The 20,179-nt window shown below is 38.9% G+C and overlaps 1 protein-coding gene across 1 annotated transcript in view; it reads right to left on the bottom strand.

Moving 5' to 3' along the window:
- Positions 1–237: 237 nt before the first annotated feature.
- SLC35F1 (solute carrier family 35 member F1) overlaps positions 238–20,179 on the bottom strand; it is a gene marked incomplete at both ends in the record, with an annotated part of 243,849 nt that continues 223,907 nt past the window's right edge. The window contains one exon of the mRNA XM_084285172.1: positions 238–462. Coding sequence (XP_084141298.1) covers positions 238–462 — 225 coding nt within the window. The remainder of the gene's footprint in view (positions 463–20,179) is intronic.

Here is a 20,179-nt window from a genome sequence, read left to right as displayed (position 1 = left end):
CATATACAGCAGTTTGTATGGCAAACATGCTGTTAACATCATGAACGAGGGACTGGCATCTCCTTGCAATGAACACCCTGGAACAATTAATTTTATTTTTATGAGCTTTCCTTATTTGCTACCTTGCAGCTCACCGGAGTAACTGCACCTGGTAAATACCTTTCTCTATGTACAATACAGAGATAATGGATATATGAGCTCCACTGAATCATCAGCAGGTGATCAACGGCCCTGGGTTTAGGCAACTCTAATGTGAGGCTCCTCTTCTGTCTCCTGCCCCAGGCTGGTGTATGTTACCGAAGGCTCCAGCTGGCCGGTGGCTGGCAGGTCTACAACAGGTCCTGAAGGGTTTCGAAATTGCTTGTACACCCGAGGATCTTGGGCTACGTAGGTGGACGTGGAGGAGTAGAGCACCAGCCCAACAAGGATGGTGAAGAATGACAACAAATAAAGTCCTGAAAACTAAGCAAAAAGAAGAGTACAGTCATTAGACATGGCAATGCTCATCCTGAGCTCATGAAGACCCATGGACAGAGGTAGGCATAGACCCTTGTTGTGGCATGCACATCACAGAAAAAGCCTCTTGTCACCAGGATGGCAAACTTTTGGGGGAATATCGCTTTGTAAGTTGGTTTGCTCCAGTTAAGTCCCCTGTCTTCCGCAGCTGGTACCTTTCCATGGCCCAGGCTATTAAGTATTAGTCAGGTGGGATGTGGGAAATCTGGGCTCCGGTCACTGATCCTAACCTGAGTTTGTTGTGCTTTTAGCCATATTAACTACCTCTGTGAGTGCAAGTGTCTCTAACTCCAGTGTGGGGTATCATCATCTTCTTCATTTTTTTGTCAGGTAGCTGCTAAATGTAAAGTTAATTACAGCTAAACCATGTTAGTGAAGTATAATATACCACCCATAATATAAAAACACCAATAAAATAACTTAAATAACATTTAAAACATATACTTTCTTTAAAAAAAAAAAAAAAAAAAAAAAAAGCCTTTAATAAAGATCCTTAAGAAGGCCACCTGTAGCTTCTTTTGCTTGTAAACTGAAAGCAGATGACAGAAGATTTAGTGTGAGTTAGAACAGGACAAAATTCAGCTGTGAAACATGTTCTGGGTAGACCTCAAGAGGTTTGACAACACTTGTGGAAAGCAGTTAACTGAAAGGTTGAGCATGCATATTTTGGCACAGAGCACCACTAGATCAGAGGTCAGCCTGAATTTTCTGACATGTCCAGACTCAGTGTGCCTGGACTAGGAATATAACACAAATAACTTTTTTGGCAATATTTTAGTCCTTATGGGTAAAGGTAAAGCCTTTCCCTTGGCTTTAAGCCTTTGCTTATGGCTCTAAGCCCATATGGCTTGTCTCTTGATCCTAGACTACAAGTTATTCTTTCTTGTATGTTGTGTGTGAGAAGCTGTGATGGACAAATTGTCCAGCCAACTTGTAGGTGGGAGTATAGAACAGATCTATATTTGCTGGGACTTTAGAAAGTGCCTGTGTCCTGCAACTGTCAGGAATCCATACTTCAACACCAACCTATAACCTCCAACCTGCAACCTGTGATTAACTGCTTCATGCTTCACAACATGCTTCATTTTATTATTTTACATGGAGGTGTCTGAAAATCTGTTCTTTAATCCTAATTTATATGGTGCTATGATGGATGCCCAATTTGTCTCCTTTGGACAACTTCAGCGTGTCACAAGGTGGATAGACCAGGCTGTATTGGCAGAAGCTTTTTAATAATTCTGCTTCTAACATTTAGAGAAATAATTACTGTGGTAAAAGCAAATTTTACTTAATTTTACTTAAGTTAACTTAGTAATGATGCTGATTTGGTGCAATTTAATAGGTCTACAGAACCTGTGTACAGCCTCCCACCTGTGGAAGCATTTGGCTTTTTTATACAATCTAAATAATTTTCAAAAAACTTTGGACAAATAACACACGGTGACATATTTGGACCTGTTTTTGTTTCCTACAGCTGGTATGCACGTTTTAGAGGGAAAGCACCATAATGGGGAAAGTTTAGAGTATGTCAGAAGGATTGTTGTGTAGAAAGAGTGCTGCTTTTCATCAGTTGTTAATTGTTTTTTTCCAGGAATGTCACCAGGTCTTCACGTGTCATCTGGCAGTGTGATACGATGCAGTCATCCCACTGTCCCATCAGCTGTGAACCCATTGTTGAGTGTTACAGTGAGTCTGCTGAAGGATTCCTCCGGTGTGACACAGCTCTAAAAGGGCTGGGTTAGGCTTAGATCTCCCCCATGTGGCAATCAAACCAAAGTCAGTCATTTCAAAGCACTTTCCAGTGGACTTTTTCCCCCCTTTTCAGTTTAATTTTTCTCTCAGCACTTTCCCCTCCACTTCATGAACTTGGGTAGCACATGGCAGCAGTGGGTTAAATTAAGCAGAAGCAAAATTGAAGAGCAAATTGTGTCTAGTTTCCCAAACTGGGAACTAGTTTCCCATTGTCCCTCCTTTCTACCTTATGCCTGAATTTCTCACCCAGGACAGCCAGCTGGCTTGTTCTACCATATAACCAGAGTGCCAGCCAGATTTGTGATTGCCTTGTGTCCTGCTGTGAGGAATCTGTGGGGCTTCCAACAGCTAAATGTGCCCTTATTCTTGCTCGGGGAGCTGCCCAGCCAAAACCAATTCACTTTCTCTTTATTCCATGCCTTCAGCTCTGCCACATCCCCCTCCTCTTGGCCATACCTCTCATTCTCCTCCCTGCGGCTGCCTGCCAGTGGGCTCTTTGGTCTGATAATATTCTCTCCATGGCAGTGTGTCCCCCAGTGGCAGTTCTCCAGCCTGGGAGAAAGGCTTTGGACGTAGCTGGGGGAAAGCTAAACAAAGGCCTGTGAATCATTTGTCTTTGGTATCTATGCACAGCTATTGCAAAGAGACCTGGATGCTGACAGCCCTATACCAAAACCAGTCTTTATCTTCCTCTCTTGATTAGAAACGAGTTCAGGCTTCTTTCTGCAGCAGCTCCCCACAACTCCATTAACAAACAAGGGTTGTTAATAAGGTTGATATAGGAATACATACTGTAGGCATAGGAAAAATCTCTGTGCTTTTTTGATACTCTGTCAGACTGACCCAAAGTCCCCTGAAATCAATGGACATTTTCCTCCTGTTAAAATGGCTGTGAATCCAGCAGTGTGACGGGAGGGTGCAGACAGTTCATCAAATACAAAATCTGTTAGTCACTGTACTGTGTTCTTCAGACTCTCCAGCTGAGATCTTTGTGTTTTATCGAAGATAGCATTTCCAGCAGGCATACTTTATTGCCACAGCTACATGCAGGTTTTTTTTTTTTTTTTTTTTTTTTTCTGTCTTGACCTGCAAACCTCATCTGCTGAGACTCACTATTAATAGACAGCAAAAAAAAAAAGAAATTTAAAAACAGCAGGAAGAGCTACTTCTAAGAAATGAAGTGAGAGATCATTTTGCATTTCTACCCTACACAAAATTGCACTACCAAACTGCAAGCTCTCAGGTAGTGTGCAATTCCTCTCTTTGACTAAAATGCCAGTTGACAATGATACTGTGCTTCGTGTTTCTAACTTATCTCCCACTTTCTACAGAAAAATATTTCCTCTAAGAAAAAATATTTAAAAAATATACATATTTGTATGTCTCTCCAAATCCCACCTCCCTCCATGCTACACAGGATACCAGCAAGCTGTTCAACTTCTTGCATCCTGGCATTGATTTTTTCCCTTATATTAATTTCTTTTGTGAATGAAAATGATTTTTAGATGACCCTCAGTTTATTACCCATTTAAAAGAGACAGTAGCACTTGGTTTCTTTTCTTACCTGTTCACTCTACAAAGTAAAGAACCGAACTAACCCATGTCACATGTCTGTTCAATAGTCCCTAGAAGAGTAGGATTCAGATACACAGCAACAAAGAAAAAATCAGAAAAAATCCTGTCCTTTCACTTAGGACCTTAACAAAGATAGTAGAGAAAAGAAGACATATAAGAATTTCCAGCTGAGAACCTGAGATGTACAGAAACAATTATTCACCCCAGATCACACAGGAGCATATGGCAGAGTTAGGCAATGAATTCAGCATTCCAGAGGATCAATCTAACTCCTTAATCCAAAGACTTTTATATTTGACTGCTTATATATATTACATTTTATTCTGCTAGATGAAATCCTCTGACAGTCATGTAAGTCGCACATGGCTGTGCCAATGTATAAGTTCTCTGCAAGCAGGAATTTATCTTAAAAGTAAATGATATTTAGCAATTGGCATTTTCCTTGCTAACTTGCTTGTATAATACATTAATTAAACACACTGATACATTGTATTTAGCTTTCAGCCTGGACTGAAGCAGAGATCACCACAAAGTCAGGAACCAGGGGCTCCCTGTGTTGCTGCATAATGACCAGTTTTGCCAAGCAAGAAATATGCATGTAAAGAACAGTGCTTCTGATCACCTGAATCAAAAGAAGGGAGATTAACTTGCTACAAAATATGGAAGGGAAACAGGGACATCATCCTCTGAAGGGAAGACAGATCTCCTTTTACAGAGAAAAACTGTTTAGTTACCATAACACTTCAGATCTTATCACTGACATGAAAACTTGCTGAATAGTCAGATCAAACAGTTCGATCAGCACAGCACATCTCAACATGGCTGCTCTGCTCTGCTCTAAGAGGGTGTCTATAAATGCTTTCCCAGTCACATATATTCAACAGGGAACACACAAAGGTATTTACAACAATTAAATACTAGAGGGACAAAAAAGATGATGTCTCTAGACATTATTTAGTACCTGCAGTGAAAAAAGCTTACACTAAACCACTGTTAAGTTTCAGCATATCCATTTTAGGTGTCTGTCAATTTGAAGAAAAGCATACAAAGCAAAAACTAGACAAATGCAACAAGATAACGTATATCAAGAATTGCTCAGTCTATCAAAAAACACATTGATTCTGGATGAGTGGATGTTTCTGGTATTTATCTAAAAGATATCCCTTAGGGAACCAGTACTTGAATGCATTCACTCAGCCAGGCTTAGCAGAAAAATTAATGGCATTGGATGGCATAGCTGCAGGAGCAGAGACCCAGCTCCTCACCCTGAGATGTGCTAATGCAACCCTGCGCAACCCTGTCAGAAAACCAGTACAGCACTAAGCTCTAGCTGACCGCAGAAAACACAAGGTAAAACCAGTCCTGCTTTCTGTTATCCATGCACAAATTCACTTACATTAGGAAAGAACAGAACCCAAACATTTCTGCAGTGATTTAAAATACACATATATATAACTACAATGCTAGATGCAATTGTGAATGGATTTTATAAAGATTATTTGAAACTTAATTTACACATAGTATTTTTGTTCCAAGCGATTCAAAATTGGCCATTTGGGGAATAAGTTAAGCATCACAAAATTTCTAAAATAAGAAAAATATAAAGGTATCTGAAAACTTATTTTTCTTTTAAAATCCAGAATGAGCTATTAAATCTCTCTAAATTTAGCCCCACCCCCACCCCTTTTTCCTATTTCCTACTTTTAATTATCCGTCTGTGCAAAACGTGTCTTCTATAGACCTGTAAACCTTTATGACTAGAACACTACTAGTATTTCCACTTGAATTTATTGTACTTTAAAGTAACCCAGTTGATAAAATAGGTGCAAAAGAAACTTCTTGATGGGGAGCAAACAGCGCACCTGAGCATCATCTTGAATAGTGATAAAACAATGACGGTAGAGGAAAATACAAAGAAAGAAAAACTGTTCAGAAAACAGCAAATTCCAGTCTAGTTCAGGAGAGCATGTTATTCTTCATTATACAGACCGTGAATTTAGGAAGGAAAGCAGGAAGAAAGGGCATATCAGAATCCTTGTACAACAACTAGGAGTTGTTGCACTGACTGCCTTCTGCACAGGGAATTTGCAGGCTAGTATTTCTGACTGTCACAGATGTCCACATCCACGTTACCACTGGCACAAGGGCAAAACAACATCTACAGCAACAAAAACAGACAGATGTGAGTCTGCAGAAAAGCCTACGCTGACAAAGGAACTCAATGATTTGCTAATTTTGGTTTTTCACTAAGCTATCATGGTAATGATCATGACCGTTATTACAAATGGTTATGAAAATGCAAATTCTCCTTCACTTGGTCCATTGAACTGGAAATAGTCTGTGAGAGCAGATTTTTCAGCTGTGGCACTCCAATTCCATTTGTATTTCACAACAGCAGCATAGTCTGAATCTCTTGGCAGGTAACACGACTCCCAGCTCCTAACTATGGCAACCTAGCTGTGCTTTGTAAGTCTTAGAAAGGATTTTTTTTTTTGTTATATGACTAACTGAAAACCTAGAATTACCTAGTTTCAACTGATAAACCATGAAATGAAATAACTACCTTTTCCCTTATCTTGGCTACAAATTCTCCTCATTTTGACAAAAGTGAAAAAAAAAAAAAAAAAAAAAAGAAATCAGGCCTATGAATTCTAATTTTAAACCTTCTTAAGACGCTATCTCCTAAGAACCGTGCTGATGAAGAGGAACAAAAATTTCCATATTGGGGGAATTCAGTTAGTCCCATATTCCTGTTGACATTCTCCATGCTCTCCAGACTGGTAGTTCCCATCAATGTTTTATTCCAAGCGGTGGGTCTGTGCAGCCTGATGAACTTTTCTGTTTTCCAAACCAATTCAGCTTGTAATGTATGCTGCACAGCCAATCAAAGTCAAGGCCAATGAGGGTTCCCACACCGGCTTATGTCTTTTCCCTCGGGTAATTTCACACATGACTACCTGAGCGGGCTGAGCTAAGGGAGCTAAAACCAAATTTCTCTCATTATCTTTTATATAACAAACAGACATTTTCACTTGGTTTGATGAATCGATTGAGAGACTGAGCTTCTTTTCACACAGTTCTCTATTTTCACCTCAAATATAGCAAATGAAGTTCATCATGGCCAAGTGCAGCAGTTGCACTGCGGGATGCACGTACTTTCCGGTCAGTAGGAGTACCAGGAAGGATGAATGCTCAGAGGGCTATGAAGCCACACAGTCCTTCCACTTGCATAGCTGGATATTAAAGATATATTACTTATTATTAATAGGAATGGGAGGCAGCATCCTAGTTATAGCTCATAGCTCTCTCTGATGACTGCCTTAGCTCAGCCCCACAAAGATCTGGCCAAGTTGGTCATAGGCCGGGACTGTGACTCAAACTGTGGCTGACTCTTTTTGCTCCATCCTGGAAGGGAGATGTTTCTGTTTACTCCTAATGGGAAGGAAAGGATGCTCTCTTTGGGATTCAGAGTTTACCCTGATAAAGTTTATCCTGATAAAGAGCAGGGTAAACTCTGCTGGTTCAGCCTGTCACTGCTCTCTGTCTTTGGCTGATTACTGATACCAGGTTTAGCATGTCTTTTCAGCTCTCCAACTACAGAAGTCTGAATGCCTAAACAGAAATGTTGGTTACCCTGCTGAGAAAGGTAACAAGGGGTGCTGGCTAGCTTCAGTAATGATGCCAACTACTGGACTGTGAGTCTGTCCACTAGCAGCAAGATTAAATCATTGTCGCACTTTAATGAACTCTGGCTATTTCCAAGGCAAACTGTGAGGATATAGTCTTAAGTAATGACTTAAGGCCCAATCTTACCTTCTGAACTCATGCAAAATGAAATTTATAGCTAGTTTCTGCACATATTTTTTATTTTATTTTATTTTCTGCCCATTGGCAGTCTAATGAGAAGTTTTTCACTGGGTGAAGGAGGTTTGAGTTGCAGGGCATGCCTCAACCCATCACTGTTGCTCATTCCAGCCATAATCCAAAGCAAAAGGCATTGGGTTCACTACAACAACAGCACAAACCTGACATCAGACTCGTTGCTATTTGGTTGAAACAAAGAAGCCAAAGGAAGACTGGCCCCTGCCATTTCAAGGATGAAGAAAGGCCGTACTCTTCTCTTCCTCCTGCCTGCTTGCATCCTCAGTTTGCTTTAAGTCAGATGAAATGGAAATATTTCCTTAATGTTGTGTTAATTCTTTCTTCTCTGTATACAGATTGTCAGGGCTGTGGGTGCATTCCCTCCACCTGGGGATTTCTCTGTCTTTGCTCAGGGCCAACTCAGCCATGGTGCATGTGTCTGGCCATGAGAGGCCTCAGCAGAGGCCTGGCCCCCTCCTTCAGAGCTGGGGAGAAGCTCTTCCCCTCAGTCATTGCCACTGTGACCATGGCCAGCCTCATGCCTCCCTCTGACCTATGCTTGGCATCCCAGTTTGACCTTAGCCCTGATCAGTTCTTTGAAAGCTGAAGGTGTCTATACAGGAGAAAAATGGGGAGAGGATTACCAGAAAACTATCATCATAAAGTCCAGTAAAATTTGTGAAACTTCATAGTTTTCCTGGAATTCATTTGTGGAATAAAACAAACACATGGTCAGAACTGATCATATTTACAAAAAAAACTCAGAGGTTGATGCCAGCAGCTGTAAAGCAAATGCTTGTTTTGCACAAATCTGCATGATTTCACGCTTCTCAAATGGCATAATTAGAAAAAAATTATAGTAGAATGTCCTTCCTAAATACATGCCTGTTAGGGCAAAATGTTTGCCTGAAATGTCTTTTCTTGCTTTCCTGGATGCTGGGAGATACAGGAATGCTACTTTCTCTTCTGCTTCCCTTTGTTGCCTTCACTATTAGATGTGGAGAAAAAATAAGCCTGTGTTCAATACCCCTGCAATACCAGCAGTCTGTCTAATTAAAAAGTGCAAGGTAGAATGAGTCCTGCAATGTTTTAATCCCTTCTTATCTATATAGGAAAGACATTTTAATGTGAAGTAAAAACACTTATATTACAGTGCTCTAATTTCCTGTCAGCATATTTACTGTGGTATAGAGAGGCTTCATTTCTGGTTATTTTATATCAATCACTTGGCAAGAATAGTTTAAGATAAGCTGGGAGGGGGAGGAGCCCACTCGTATAAGAATAAGCAAGTCCATGTAGGGATGGGGTTACTGTGTTCATTCCATATGCACAGTAGACCATCAGACCATGACAAATTTAATCAGTCTATGCAGAAAATCAGTGGTAAAGCAGTTATCCTTTAAAGTCATCTTAATATTAAAAGAAGCACAACAGAAATACTTACAAAAATAAAAGTAATTCGCCATCCCCGCTATTACCTTTCAATATTTGAAAGATTTGTTTTATCAGCCATCAGTTGCCACGTCGTTTCATTTTTGTGTGTAAATATTTAATAAAGTAGCAGCTGTCTGCTGTACTTGATTCTGTATAAATGTATATGAGGCTAATTGTGTTCGATACAGAGGTTACAATAATTTATTCACCTTGTATCCTTTGTTTATATTTTTTTCTGCTGAATCTATCCATATATTCATGTAGTCATGCTCTCCCAGAATGGCATTCTTTTATCTCAGCCGTACAAGCAGGGAGCATTCCTGCCCTGAGACACAAGATATATGCAGCTGTGATTACCTTTAACACGAGTAACTACGAAGGCTGTCTGGAGAGAGTGTGATACTGCTATTTCTCATCAGGGTGCTGCGTAGTCTGCTGTGTTTGCTGCAGGCAGTGTGAGACAAAACTTCAGGAGCTCCAAAAGCTCTCAGCTGAGTCAAGTCACCAGACAGGCATACCAGAGAATCAGCATGGAAAGTGTGTCCTAAGCCATCCAATAAGCCATCCAAAAGCCAATCCCCCATGGCCATGTGCCACTAGGTCATATATTCTATCTGGCCAATATGCCCTGTCCTCCTGTAAGCATTATTAGGGCTTTTGTCCTGTCCTCCTAATTTATCTGAAGTTTGTTCTTGAACCTCCCTGCTGCTATAGCCAAAAATCCCTCTCTAATTTCTATTCCACATTTATACCTTCTCAGTTTCTATCCATATGTTCTTATGTTGGAATTGGTCTTTAGCTCAAATAATTTTCCTTCTTCCTCTGTGTATTTATAGATTAATTTGTATACGTTGAATATGTCCTATTTCAGTTTGTCAGAAATCAAAGCTATGCTACATATGACAAACATTTTTTTAGGATTTTTATAGCCAGCCAGTATGTTTTTAGAGGATGCATGCTTACTCTGTCAAGGCTTTGGAGAATACAAGAGAAAGACCTCTTTAGGTCTTGGGCTGACCAAAAACCTTCATAGCTACAGCTAGCAAAGTGCTGTCCTAGTAAGTTGTGCTGTCCTATGGCATTAGCATTTCCCTATCATTATTGGAAATACCTGGACTGACCCATTTGGAAACAACTACACCACAAATGCATTCAAACTTCTCCCATCTGTTGCCACTGACATTACCTTGAAGTTCATGCTTCATAGCATTCCTCAATGTCATTCAATTCTTGTGTGGTATTTCAATCCTCCTTCCCACTGAAGGTGCCAAAGCTATTACTACAGTCACTACGTAAGACCAACTCTTTGGAAACTCCATTAGTAAGCTCCTTTTAGCAGACTGTTTCTCCTGGCACACGGCTTGTCCTTTATCTTCATAAGCATGTCTTACCCGTTTTACAGTCTTCATAGTGCTAATCCTGTACTTCAGTTTAATTAATATTTTTATATACTGTACCATACAAAGGTCTCAGAGATTAGATGTGCCATTTGTCTTTTACCCAGAAAAATCTGTTAAATTATCAGACAGACATCAGATTTAGAGTGGCATGATTTATCTTTTGTGAACCTGGCTGTGTTTTATCCAATTTTCCATTTATCTCCATGTCCCTAATTATTCCTCCCTTGTGTCTACTTCTGTTTTTATTTTATTGCCCACTTCATGTACTATTCTTCCAACTATCTATATTCACAAACTTGAAAGCATTCAAATTATTGTGTTCTCTTTCTGCTTCCAATGTATTAATTCCCATCTCTATTAATTCTTGTGCATTTTCTTTGTATTTAACCCTCATCCTTATTGAATGTGGCAGAAGGTACCCATTTCGGTGACAAACAAAAGGTGGCTTAATTTTGGCCTCTGCTTTCTCTTTGGGGTGAAACTACTTCTCTTCATAGACAAAAAGAACTTTTTGCTGTTATTTAACTTTCTTCTTCATTGGAAAATTTGGTTTATCTTTTATAGCAATTATAATTTAACTCTTTTTCCTTTTTACTTGTACATCATCAGTTTTATTCTGTGATTATGCTGTTTTCCTTATTTTCTCTCTATTTCTAACCTTGTTAAAGGGATTTTTGTCTAGTTACATCTCAAGCTCACCCCTACAAGTTCTCCAATTGCACTTAAGATCAAAATCCACATCAAGTCAAAGGCAGAAAAGCTATTTCAAATCTCCTTCAGACTGAGGTTCTTGAAGGAATATTTATGGGCCTTTTAATGACCTGGAAAAGCAGATATTGTTTAGTGGGGACTGCTAGCGTTAGGTCAGAGGTTGGACTCGATGATCTTGAGGTCTCTTCCAACCTAGAAATTCTGTGATTCTGTGATTCTGTGATAATCTTGTTTGCTGAATTTAACATGAGCAGGTGGTAGGAATAACTTTGGAAATGAACTCCAGTACATCAAGATAAGTTTAGTTGCTTAGTGGCACTGCTGCTGACAAACATGTAACCTCAGCCATGGGTTTGAAAGCTTCCAGTTTAGTGGAAATTGGGAGTTTAGTCAAAAAGAAGATGATTTTTTGAAGACTTTCTAACAGTGACTAAAATACCCTACTGCTTAGATTGAAAACATATATAAGCGATGTCTTCTGACTGATGTTATGTCTGCCTGTTGTCCCAGTTCCTTGATTTTATTTTAGGAAACACAAGGTCTTTTTGAGACTTTAAAACTATCTGCAGCGTTCACTGATTCAGCTGGCAGGAGACACAACTGGACCAAGCACTTTAATCCAGATAATTAAAACATCAGGTTTTCTTCTCCTAAACCAAATAAAAGTTCTTGATACATTGTCAGGAGTTACTTCAGACTCAAGCAAGGCTCTTCCACGTCCCTGGCCTGGGTTACTGAATCTTGCAAGTTCTTCTATGTAGCTATTCCTAGATGAACTCATTCATTCGACGATTTCACGCGTTTTGCTTCCCAGTAGCACATGGACAATGTAGATGCCCAGGCATCATTTTTAACACACTTCCTAAATATTTCTACCTTGTTTCCTAGTAACTTTTGGAAACAAGGAATTACTCATTTCCATACGAAATCTCCAAGTTTATAATACAGGTATTGCATTTAACTCTTACCATTCACTTTCAAATTGATTCCTTCAATCTCTGTCTTTGGCTAACTTCCAGACTCTGTTTTCATGTAGTAAGGTGAAAATAATATTCAATTTGCAGAATCATAATTTGAAAATCTTTTTAGATTTTTGGTAACTGAACCATATTTAAGCTTTTGAATGCTGCTGCTGCTTTACCAATTCATGACCTTTCTTGGCTTTCTCCTTTGGGCTGCAAATGATTGCTGAGGTATGTAACTCAATATTTTCATTGTAGTTGTCTTCAAAAGTGTGCATGACTTGGGAAATGCTGAGGTTCTCATTTAATTTGATTTCTTTTTCACAAATAATTATGAACCTAAGCCTCTTGGGCTTTGCTTTCATATTCATTGAGCTTTCATTTAGAAACGGTATGTTGTTGGAAAGATCCATCTCATTTAATAGGATGTCTTCATTATCTTTTTCTCTCTGCATTTTTTATTATAATAAAGTAAAGGCAGTATTAAAAAGAAAAGGTTAGAGGATGCATATGTGGTTGTTGTGGTTTAACCCCAGCAGGCAGATCAGCATCACACAACTGCTCGCTCACTCCCCCCAGGTGGGAGAGGGGAGAGAATCAGAAAGGTAAAAGACCCAGAACCCATGGGTTGAGACAAAGACAGTTCACTAGGCAAAGCAAAAGCCGTGCACAAGCACAGCAGAACAAGGAATCCGTTCGCTGCTTCCTATCGGCAGGCAGGGACTCAGCCACCTCCAGGAGAGCAGGGCTCACCCCGTGGCACAGCTCCTCGGGAAGACAAATGCCATCACCCCAACATCCCCTCTGCCTCCTCCTTGTGTTCCCCCTGCCTCCTCAGCTGCTGTCACTGAGCACGGTGCCACACGGTGTGGGACATCCCTTTGGGCAGCCTGGGCCAGCTGTCCTGGCCGTGTCCCCTCCCAGCTCCTGGGGCACCCCCAGCCTCCTCGCTGGCCAGGCAGTACCAGGAGCGGGAGAGGCCTTGGCTCTGTACAAGCACTGCTCTGCAGCAACTGGAATATCCCTCTGATATCACTGCTATTTTCATCAAAAATCCAAAGCACAGCATCATACAAGCCTCTAGGAAAAAAACATACTCTACCCCAACCGAAACCATGACAGTGTTTGATACAAGTGTTTTTGTTACAATATTTTTTTTTCTTTCTGCAGTTCATCCAGACCCTTTTCTTGTTTTCTGTTTTTATGGATTTTTATTACTCCACTATCCCCAAATTTTCTTTTTCAGCCCTCATGTTTGCCAGCACCTTCAAAACCCATATGGTTTTGTTAAAGCTTTACCACGCAAAAGTTAACTATTTTCAATAACAGGAGGAATTCTGCTAATATGTCTGCACTTTCATATTCAGTAGAAATTAAGAGCACTTCACCTTTACTTTCCACTTGACACATCACTACTTTTTCCAAAACACTATTTATTTCCCTTAGGATGTGAGAATTAATCCTCATAATGTAATATGTGGTATATTTAAGAGATCTCTGAACAACTTTTCCTTTATATTGAAAACCCAAACTAATTCCAAGTAATTTGAGGTAACTGTTATTTGGCTCCAAATGTTCAAAGACCATTATTATGGTACTTTGCTACTTGCATTTCTTTAAGGCAATATCCAGTTATTAATTTGAAATGAAAATGATTGATGGATGGAGGCTTTACTGCTAAAGATATTTTTGCATGTCCTACCAGTATAATTCTGCTGCTTCTCTTCAGCCACTATAGTGCTCATGTGTCTGGAGTGTTGTTCAGCCTGGGAGCAAAGGTGGGGACAGAAATGTCTGGTGGGACTGCCTCTTCTGATTGCAGACAGCTGTGACTTCAGATTATATACAAAATGGAACAGCACCTAAATTGCACACAGACCGCAGTTCTAACCATTTTTCACTAGTTCCCTAAATGCTGCTCCTCCTTTCCTAGCCCTGCCAACAAAACAGTGAGGACTTGAGGGGCTTCAGTATTTATTCTTAGTATTTACTCTGCAAGGTGTTGAAAATTCAAGTCCCATGATAGTGATGTGAATTGCCTTCTTCAAGCAGTCAAAGTATATTTCTGTTTATTTATCCATGCTCAACTCACTCTCTAAAGACAATTCTTGGAGTTCTTGTTCAAGACACTTAAAAAGGACTATTTTATAATAATAACTGAAAATAATGCCAACCCTAAGCATAAGACTGTAGAGAGAAACGTCAGTGTTGGAAATTTATAATCCTGTGGTTCCTCTTCATTTTGCATTTAAAAAAAAATTGAGGAAACTAATAGTTTCTATGCTAGGACATGTTTTTCATTTGAAAAACAACAACTTCACACTATAAGGTAAGTAAACCACTTTCCCAGTGCCTTATAGGTCAAAGCACTTAAGCAGTTCATTGCAAGCAAGCCTGACCATCAATTTCAGTAGATTTGCCAAGGCAAATATACTGGCTCTTTTCTTTCTCTGGGGACTGTCTGTGGACAGGCTGATTTTATACATTTGTTTTCTACACTTAACATTTAAATTCTGTTTTCATTCCAAGTATTCTTTTGAGTAGTCAATATCCATTAGGTACTTCACTATCCAATCTAATTAAAGGCAGAACTAAGTCACGTAGCAGTGCTTTTTCTCCCTGACTGGTTGGATCGTCAGTTGAAACTACTTCCTTCTTCATTCTGAGATATGTTCTATTTAGTGATTACATGAGTTTCAACTGGCCTCAGACTCCTTTTATACATAGAAAATTTACTTCTGTATTTACTTTGTGCAGGTATTAAGAAAAAGTATGAATGTGTTGAATTGAAATGCTCTTTTGAAACTGCAAACAAATCTTCTAACATTTTAATACTTGAGCTATGTAGGGACTCATGAGGCTGAGATATAAAAAGACTTGATTCAAATGTTACACAATAAAAGGGGTGGGGGAGAAAATTGGAGAAGAAAAGAAGCATTATGATCATTTAATCATTGACACAAAAAAGCAAAAACCATTCAGCAAGTTGACAACCAGGTGTGGAGCAGTGAGGCGCAGAACAGTACTGTTGTCAGTAGGCCCTGTTATCCAGGCATTCACTAAGAATATTAAAACAACTAAATTATAAAGTCAAGAGAATAAGAACCCAGGCATGGGTAGGAAGATCAGATCCTTGCCATTATTTTGCTGTAATTCCTAGTAATTTTTGCTGTAATTTCCTAGTTCTGGCTAGGAAACCAAATCTTTGTTCTGTAATCAAAGGAAAAAACAACAAAAAAAAAAAACTAATAAAAACCTAAACTAAACTGAGATGAGACGTAAACACTGAAGCTCTTTCAAGACACCAAATGCTGTTGTTTCTGAAACAAAGTGTGCTTGCTGGAGACAGGCAACTGATGACTGCATCTGTTATGAAGAAGCTTCACTGCAGAACCCTGGAAGCCCTAAAGGCTCTTCCTTGGGGTTTTAGGCTGCCTAATGCAGAACTGAGATTAGTTCTCTGGCTTCCAGAAGTGAGGAGTTGCGTAACTCATGCTTTCTCATGACTGAGATCTTCCAGCCCCAGAACACCTGGTCAAAAAGTTTGGAAAATATGCTTTGCTGCAGTCTATTAGATGAACAGGCAAAACAGCACTCAGGGTCTAAGAAATCCTACACCGTGCTTCATACTGAAAATATTTTTTTCATTTAACATTTCTGTTTTGATAATTAGGTATTTCCAAGAGGAATTAATTTTGCTGGAAAACTCCTAATTGGTTCTGTTGTGGGCAGACATTTTACAAAAGAACAATAAATAAATAAATAAATAAATAAATAAAATAATAATAATAATAATAAACAAATCCCAAGCTAAAAACCCTGAAAGACAACCTGCATACTGTGACATTCATAATGAGCTAACAATGCCTGAAAAAATATTCTTGAAATTGAAGCCTCCATCACACCTTCTGCAATACAAATGCCACTTTCTTTTACTCTCTTTTTTGATGGGTCCAAATGAGTTAGTATCTATATTTCACTGTTCCTGGTTTGCAACTATTGAATCTATTGCAAGGTGACACTGTGAAGGAAAGAAACACTCTCTAACAATGCAGTATTTTCAGAAAACTGCCGTAACAGTGCTATGCTGTTAAACATCTACTGTCAGACCATGCAGTATCTTGGCAGCAGTAATTTTCTTTCCTAGCTTCTACTCCCTTGTGTCATTTTACTTCAGAGTTTTTTATTGTATAGCATCCTGCACACTCAGACAAAGGGTAAGCGGATGTGGCCCTTTATATCATGTATACATGCAAGTGTGACTAAAAACACACCTAACACCCTTCGACCTCAAGGTAGCTTTTTGAATACAGATGCCTAACTTCTCTCAGAACTACTTCGTAATTGGTTATAATTTGTAGGAGGAAATTCAAACAAAGAAGTTAGTAAATTTAAGAACAGGTGAAGAAGCAGCTTTTAAAATGTCACTTAGATGAAAGGCATCCACACCGCATAGCTTCATGGGAACCGAGTTGTTGCGAGTGAGTCCCCCATAAAAGAAATGTCAAAGGAAAACCTACACTTAAGATTCTGCACATCACCAATGGCACAAACAATTATTTGGCAATGTGATTTATTTTCGTTATTATTAAAGGCTCAGAAGCCTTCACCATTATAAAGGCCCTATGAGATTAAATTCCATTTAAACAGAGAATTTATGGATCATGCAGATGGCATACCTGATTTAATTGGGGAAAATATCCAGAAGTATATGGCTGAGAAAGTAATACTGTAAAAGCCAGTTGTTTAGCCTCCACTACCTGCTCTGTTTGAAATAATGATGCACCACTGACCGCACCACTGTCGAAGTTTAAAATTTGCAGGTATCAATCCACTAACAAGTGCAAGCAAAGAAAAGGTTTTTACTGACCTCAGCTTATACTTGCAGATGAGTTAAAAAAGACTTAGCACATCATTTGAAGTATTTGCTGAGCTTGGTCAGATGATTTGGAAAAATCCCATAGATGTTTATGGTGAAAGTAAAACCACCAAGTAAAAATAAAAGTAATAAACAAAAAATCATCCCCCCAAACCAAACCAAGTCTACCTCCTGCTCCCAAACCACTGACAGCATAATAAAATCATGACTGTCTGAAAGCACTGTAATGTCCTTAAGAATTTTTCTTTAGGAGGCAAAGACAAAATGATTCTTTAAACTGTGTAGTTGACTATTTGCTTCTTTCAAACTGTTCGTACATTGAAATGGAGCATATGGAGTCACAACAAGGCATGGTTTTTATCTCCACAACCATTAAGCTGTGAAGCATTTTTAAGATTATTCTTTGAGGGGCAGACTTTCCTTATTTAGGAAAGTGAATTAAAGCCCACTGAAGTCAGCAGAAAACCTCATACTGGCTTCAGCACTCTTGGATCAGGATAGTAGAGTACATGATTTTAAAGGAAGCTCTTAGTACTTCCTTATTTCCAGTAAGGGCCGAATTCTCATCTTAGTGAAGTCTATGTAAAGCCACAATTCATGGTCATTGCTTAGGATCCACACTGGCAAAAATGAAATTGGAAACTAGCGCACTACTTGTACCTGCTCTTCTCCATTATATTAAAAACCACTCTCCTTTATAGCTTGTTTCTAGATGTAATGAGGAGGTTGTCATCTGCTCCCTTCCATTGGAGGGACTCTGCTGTCAGAATAAAGCCATTTCTAGAAGTATCAGTAAGTGAGGTTTCAACTGGCACTACTTCAGTTTTCTAGTGATGAAAGTGTTTGGGTATCATGTTTATTTGTGCAGCCAAATCCTTTCACAATGTTACTTGCCATGATTCTAAATCAAGATATATGACTTCATTGATTTATTATGAAATATATGCATTTTCTTCATTTGGAATTTGTTACTATATGCAGGAATTCTGATTTTTTTATAGCTAAATCTTGGATAAAATAATGAATGATTTTGCCAAGGCAGAATATAATTGATGGTGCTTGGCTTGCTAGTTAATGATATAATATAGTGTGACTAGACCTGCTGGTGCAGAGCATAATCAGTATGCATGCTCTAGCTGGTGGAAAACATAAAATAAGCTGCTTAGATTATTTAGTGAGAATGCAATTTGCTTAGAATGACTACAGCCCAACATATGGCTTGCAAATGAAAAGTATGAACTTTAAAAACTCACTTTAAAATAAAGCTAAGGCTGAGAATAAAACATAAAAATGAATACTTCCCAAGCGAAAAAAAATAACAAAAGTTATACTAAAGATCCAACCCCTTACAACTGGAGAGTTGGCCCTGAATTTCCCAGAACCTCTAGAGTGTGGGAATAATATAGAGGTCAGTGCACTATACTATTGCAGCCTCTGACAGGGCAAGATGAATGCTATGATGGCATAGGATAAAATAATAATAATAATAATAATAATTTTAAAAAGATCACTTTAGGGCTCTGATAGCCTTTGTTTTTCAAAGCAGGAAATCATTTAGTTGTGCTTAAGAAAAAGGTGATATAAGAACAGATATCTAAAGAAGTTTTGACCATCAAATCTGCAAAAAAATATCTAAATATGATGAGAATTGAGAAAAGGATATGGAACTTTATGCTTAAATGCTATTGCAATGGCCAATATTCAGCCACCAAACAGGCTAGATGCCTTTCTCCATCCACTGGAGAACTAAAAAGTGAGTTTTTATTTGGGGAATGCAAATAATCTTAAGAATGAATCAGTACAACCTAGTCAGTATCTATCTTAAGCTGAAAGTCATAAATCATTATGCTTTGATACAATAACTTGGACAATTAGCATGTTGAATTACGAGCACATTACCAGAGCTGTGTCAAGTTAACATGCTGTATTTCTAGCTTCCACAGGCTGGGGAACTGTTTAATGCACTACAAAGATACTGGCAAACAAGATAAAGAATATAAATGCAGCTGTTTATAAACTTGCTGTCCTGTATGTCATGATGTTACAAGCCTGTATAATAAAAAAATGAAATGCTAACTAATCAAAACACTTCAAATGTAATCTTCTCCTCAGTTTGGTTTCAGAGGCTCTATAGCCCCGTTAAACTAATTTCCGACATTTTCCATGGATTTTTCATAGATTTACTGCTATAGGTGCAATAAACCTGTCTCGTAATAAAAGTAGCAGCACAGAGAAAAAACTGTAACTGTTTCTTGAAAGCCTCATAAAATTATATTCTGCAAGGGGCACTAAACCACTCAGTTGATCCTAATTCAGTATAAAACCATTTGCTTCCCAGTGAAGTGGGGCTTTGCCCATCGGTCAGTGCAGCAATAAGCAAAAGGAGCTGTGCATCTGAAGGAGGCCTACAGCTGGGCTGGGAATTAAACAGCTTTTCTGAAGCTAGAAAACAAGGAAGAGTACACAGGCTTAGGAGGGGAATAAATTTAGATCATTTAATGTTAACACACTAGACTTCATTATTGAGTGCAACATTCACAATTCCACATCATCACATTAAACAATACCTGATATTAAAGAGAAAGAAAACAAGGAGGTGATCTGACCAAGGATAAAAACGTATTAGCGAAGGAAGTAACCAGATAATTAAGCAAACTTTTAAATCTAGATGTTCTCTGAATATAGACTCTCTTTTCAAATTTCTACAATATGAGTTTGAAAGGCACGAACAGAGACAGACTGCTCTGGAAGTTGATACTACATTTCAGGTAAAGGTCTTTCCATAAAGTCCTAACAAAGGTCTTCTCTTATCAGCAGTTTGGCTGGGAAGAACAGAGGATAGACACACATGAGTTATACAGATTGCAGGATGCATACACATCACAACAGAAAAGCATTGATGAAAAAAGTACATACAGCATCAATATTTATGGGGTAGCATGTCCTGGAGAAAAGGAAGGACAAGAGCATTGCATGAGGTGCTGGAAGGGCCTGTGCTGCTTCTAGAGTGGAAGGCCCTGTCTCAGGAAGGATGAATTCCCAAGGTGCAGAGGAAAACAGAGGTGCTCGTGGGAGCAGGTGGCCCATCC

The sequence above is a fragment of the Netta rufina genome (assembly GCF_964035555.1).
Source record: "Netta rufina genome assembly, chromosome: 3".
Taxonomy (NCBI): domain Eukaryota; kingdom Metazoa; phylum Chordata; class Aves; order Anseriformes; family Anatidae; genus Netta; species Netta rufina.
The sequence above is the reverse complement of the archived record's forward strand: the minus strand, read 5'-3'. Positions and strand labels throughout refer to the sequence as shown.